At 39.1% G+C, this 5,482-nt stretch overlaps 1 protein-coding gene across 1 annotated transcript; it reads right to left on the bottom strand.

Moving 5' to 3' along the window:
- Window positions 1-1,024: 1,024 nt before the first annotated feature.
- On the bottom strand, window positions 1,025-2,083 carry LOC308373594 (alpha-(1,3)-fucosyltransferase 7-like; the record flags this gene model as incomplete). The annotated part of the gene is made up of 1 exon (XM_080849165.1): window positions 1,025-2,083. One exon carries the CDS (start codon window positions 2,081-2,083, stop codon window positions 1,025-1,027), a length of 1,059 nt encoding a protein of 352 aa, XP_080705291.1.
- Window positions 2,084-5,482: the final 3,399 nt, after the last annotated feature.

Below are 5,482 nucleotides of genomic sequence, written 5' to 3'. Positions count from 1 at the left end.
TCTGACGAGCAGGAGAACAAATGCAAGGGAGTAAACATCTATTTTGAATGTGATGAGGCTATTGATATAAGTCTGAGTGTAAACATAATGCAACATCACAAAGAGATACTGTATCTGTAGCGTACGAAGTGGCCCAACATGTGCATCAATTGAACAAATAGGAGAAATACGGAAACACTTAATGGCGTTCTCCAAATAAAGTTTCTTAAACTTGTATTAGATACACTGTAGATTATAGCTCATTAACAAATACACACTCCATCCACTGGGGGTCACTAGCCTGCCTCTTAGAGCCCTTTGGAGCTGGCAATAGACCTGCCAGAGACAGGGGTGTTTTCATCCAGCTCTTCCTCAGTAGTATGCTTCACCTGTAACCCTGTGATAACAGTTCAACTCATAATTGTCAGTGAACTGTACTGCCTACGCACACAGCAAACCTAAAGTATGTCAAGTAGGAAAGGGGAAGAAAGTTGACATACACAAAGTGGTGAGATTTCTTTTATTCCTAAGACATTCCAGAACCATGAAAATTAACCAGGTGCTTAGTGAGGCCATATCTATTTTTACTTTGTATAGTTATGCTGATTTTTGTTTGCGCACCAAGTCATCACTGACTATGAAAACAGCCATTTGTCTGATTGTCCTCAACTACAACATCCCCAGTGATGGTAAAATTAAGCGCCCTCCAGTTGATGACATCTCCAGTCTGCCCTTTCTTCCCCTATCGCTTCCTCCTCCCATTAAGTTCAAGTACACTGTTTGTCAGCATAACGGATTTGATCCACGCTTTGTTCTCAGTCTAAGCTGCCTCCCCCTACCTCAGCAATGAATACCATCTAAGTTTGATTGCTGGACACATCAGCTTGATTAGCCAAAACTGGAAGAAACAGTTTTTTCCACAAATCTGAAGTCTATCACTTGGTGCAAGGATGGCACAGAAAGCCAAAGATTGGATTTGAATAATTTGGGACTTTTGAAAGGTGATGTCTTGCTTCCCTTTTGATGGTGATGTCTTGCTTCCCCTTTATTTCCATTCCCAAGCATCTAAATCGTCATACATGCTCTGCGTTTGTAAGCTGCTGACTTTGGGGCAGATTCTACAGAATCTCTCCCTCCAATCGGCAAACCGTTTCACTGTGTACTTCAGTCGCCAGTTGAAGTATGAGGCATAGCGTTGCTTATCCTTAGCCAGTTTCCTTAGGAATTGTCCAAGCTCCTCTATGGAACTGAAGTCGTCCACATGGATGAAGGAATCATTTGGTGCCACTGCCTCATACTGTTCCCGTGGTGGACCTAAAACTACAGGCACAGCTCCACCAACGAGGGCATTGTACCAAAACTTCTCTGTGATGTAGTCTCTGGATATGGAGTTCTCAAAGGATAGGTAGAAGTAGCAGCGAGAGATGGTGCGTAACAGAGTCTGATCATCCAGACGCTTATTTACTGCTCCACCATACACCTCTACTGGTATAATTGTTTTCAGTTTATTGTATACAGCTGTTCTCTTATGGGTGGGAGCATAATTGCTCACGACCCAACATGCCAGAGAAGACTTCTTTGGTATGTAATTCTCCACTGTCAATCCAGTTCCAAGGTCGTGTGGCATCAACCAGCCATATGGTACATACATATCTGCATCACGGCGGAAAGACATGGTGCAGTTAAAGTGTCCAGCAAAAGGCTTCAGATTCCCATTATGTGCTGGGCTTTCCAGTGATAACCACACCCACCTCTGCTCCTGTGGTCGGGTGAGGTGAACGGGCAGTCTTTGTTGGCCTTTGATAAGCTCACGGTTGTGGAAAATCACAAAATCGGCCTGAGAGAACAGGGACTGATCATCTACCAAAATACAGTTGGGTATGCCGAACCTCTCTCTGCACACATTGCCCTCTACACTAAGTGAACTTGCAAAAGGCCAGTACCACACTAGAACAGTTGTATTTGTGGCATAAATGATGTCTTGCAGTGCAGGTCTCGGGGACATTTGCATCAGTGAGGGCCACTGGGTAAGCAGGCTGCCAAACAGAGTGAAGCAGGCTAGGGAGGCAGCCAGCACTGTCCATCGGTGGCAACAGAAGTCCATCGTCTTTGTTTTTCTGATTGTGTTAGCTTTAAAGTAAAAACAACAAAGAAGTACAAATCAACAAACTGTCAAACCACGCAGATACACACACACAACTTTACACATTACAGTTTCATCTACTGTTTGCACTACCAGTATAATTATATACCAGTAATATTAAAATTGATACAGCACTTTGAATAGTGCTCCCTAATTTCCACCTGGGTAGAATGGGGCGGCAAGAACATTGGCCCTGTTTTTAATAATATAATAACGTATCAAATAGCCGATTGAAGCTACAGAAACAGCTCCATGCTATAACGAGAAATAGAAAAGGTTATTTGAAAAGGAAAAAACTATCAGTCACGTTCTGTTGAGCTAACATCAATCATGTCAATAATTTAGTTCTGAAAAGTCTGCATGTGTTCTTGTTCAACTTTAAACATAATTAAGTGTTGCAGTATAAAGTACAAAAAGTACAATGTTATTCATGGATGCATTTTTTGGAAAATGGTTAGGTCTTCAGAGAAACCTGTGTATATACAGTATATAAATCTTCATATATATCTTCGGTATTTACTGTGTATATATATATATACAGTACTGTGCAAAAGTTTTAGGCAGGTGTGAAAAAATGCTGTAAACTAAGAATGCTTTCAAAAATGGAAGTGTTAACAGTTTATTTTCATCAATTCTTCATAAATTAACAAAATGCAGTGAAGGAACAGAAGAAAATTCTAAATTAAATCAATATTTGGTGTGACCACCCTTTGCCTTCAAAATAGCATCAATTCTTCCAGATACACTTGCACAGTTTTTGAAGGAACTCGGCTGGTAAATTGTTCCAAACATCTTGGAGAACTAACCACAGATCTTCTGTGGATGTAGGCTTCCTAAAATTCTTCTGTCTCTTCATCTAAACCCAGACAGACTCGATGATGTAGAGATCAGGGCTCTGTGGGGGTCATACCATCACTTGCAGGACTTTCTGTTCTTCTTCAAGCTGAAGATAGTTGTTAATGACATTGGCTGTATGTTTGGGGTTATGTTCCTGCTGCAGAATACATTTGGTGCCAATCATACGCCTCCCTGATGGTATTTCATGATGGATTAGTATCTGCCTGTATTTCTCAGCATTGAGGACACCATTCATCCTGACCAAATTTCCAACTCCACTTGCAGAAATGCAGCCCCAAACTGGAAAGGAACCTCCACCATGCTTCACTGTTGCCTGCAGACTCTCATTATTGTACCTCTCTCCAGGCTTGAGCTTGAACTGCACATTTTGAAACCCCTGTCTGCTTTGAAATCTTTGTCTGGGAGAGACCCTGCTGATGCAGTATAACTACGTTGTGTCTTGTTGCTGTGCTCAGTCTTACAAAATAAACATTTATTGTTTACATTTTTCAAAGCATTCTTAGTTCATAGCATTTTTTCACACCTGTCTAAAACTTTTGCACAGTACTGTATATATATTTATACAGACACATACCATCCTTACTTCTTAAGGCTTAATCATTTTCTAAATGAAGAAAAAATAATGGTGTGGTCTCAAAGGTATTCTGATGTTGTTGTAATTATTGTTTTGAGACCATTTTCAAATTGAAGAGCTTGAATAGGTCAGTAATAATTTACTGGCTGCTCAGCGAGCTCTGTTCGGAGTAGAGAATGGCTGTTAACAGCTCTTAATTATACGGTTATCCAAAAAGTTCCGTCGATTTCAATGGGCCACCCCAACATTCGCAGGTCTGGAATTTCTTTATAATGACCTCTGCAACAAAATGAATGACCGCTGTCATTGGCAATGGGTTTTGTGCTTCTAATTCACATCTTTCATATCATTTCGCAAGTTTATTTGCATGAAGAATAATTTTTCTTAGCAGAAATCACGAAACGGCAATAAAATCATAAAACATAGGTATTTTGAAGGAATGTCTTCTATCGTTTTGGCAAGTCACATTATTTTGTGCGCTTCGGGGTCCTGTTCGTCCCGTCAGGATTTCGTTTTCGAAAATATACATTATCCCTTACCCGTAGTTATTGTAGGCTACAGGAAATCTGCAGTTTGATAGCATCATTAAATTACAATCACAAGCTTTTAACGTTGCCGTCTTATAAACTCAAACTGTAAGTAGCTACTTAGGTTCAAATGCCTTCCAAAATATATATAATTCGTAGCACGATACAGCTCTCATTTTGGTTGTATTTTAATATGCTACTGCTAAAGGAAAGTGACCCTGCAAGTGAATTACTCTAGTTTTGACGTAGATGTAAGCTTGTAAATTCGATTTTTCAAAACAACGTCATCAATTTTGTCTGTAATTTGTTGATTTACACAGTTATCATAACGTAACCCCTTACATTTCACGATTGTTAGATGGCTAGACAAAACCAGATGACGAAATAATACAACTAGCTATTTCATTAAGAACAATAATTTATTTAATAGAATGCGGCCTGTGCGCACAATAAATGAAAAGTTTGTGCTGACAAATTGGGCCTTGAAATGATGTCGGTTATTTAATAAAAGCAGAAAAGCGAAGCTCTTGAGCAAAATATGTTGTTTGCATATCTAAATCACATCTTTATGGTCAATAACATATCTAAGAAACAATACCTTTGCTTGATCTGTACCTGTTGTAACATGATTATAGCAATTATCTATTTAGAATTTTGAATATTGTAAATTGGTAGGCTACCTTTTGAAGGGTCCAAAGTCTGTCTGCTAAGTCCAAGTGTATCTAGAAACACGTTGCCCGTCCTTTCTCATTCTGACTGTGGTCCTGTGGTTATAACAAAGAAGCATGATGAAGTTATTTGTCAATGATTGACCATGGAAACCACAGCTCACCATGCACAAGATCACAAAAAGCACCGTTAAATGAAAAAAATATGTCTGCAATACTGGAGTATTGAGAACATTGAGTATTGACTACAAAGAATATGACTTTACAGAAAACAACTTTGCTAATCATGTCTTTGAAGGTGAACCTATGGTGAGTGTGTGTGTGTGTGTGTGTGTGTGTGTGTGTGTGTGTCTGTGTCTGTGTGCATGTGTATGTATGTGTACACAGGTTTATCCGAAGCCAAAGAAAACAGTAATAAAGGCTTAGCCCCTTATACCCACTCATTACAAAATCAGTCAACTCATACAAAGATATTATTCATACAAAGCCTCAAAATACATACTGCACCCTAAACCGACACAACTTAATCCTATTATCCTTAATCCAACTTAATCCTATTGTATATATGTATCCTATTGTATATATGTGTAGGATATATGTATACTGTTTGATGAAGGTTGTCACTATTTAGACACGCCTAAAATGAACAATATGTTACTGGTCTATGCTGCATTGGACATATGAAGACATATTAGTAGTAACTGCCTAAGATTCATACCAGACATGGTCTTTT

This window comes from Sprattus sprattus, assembly GCF_963457725.1.
Source record: "Sprattus sprattus genome assembly, chromosome: 12".
NCBI lineage: Eukaryota > Metazoa > Chordata > Actinopteri > Clupeiformes > Clupeidae > Sprattus > Sprattus sprattus.
This window is presented reverse-complemented; position numbering and strand designations above follow the sequence as displayed.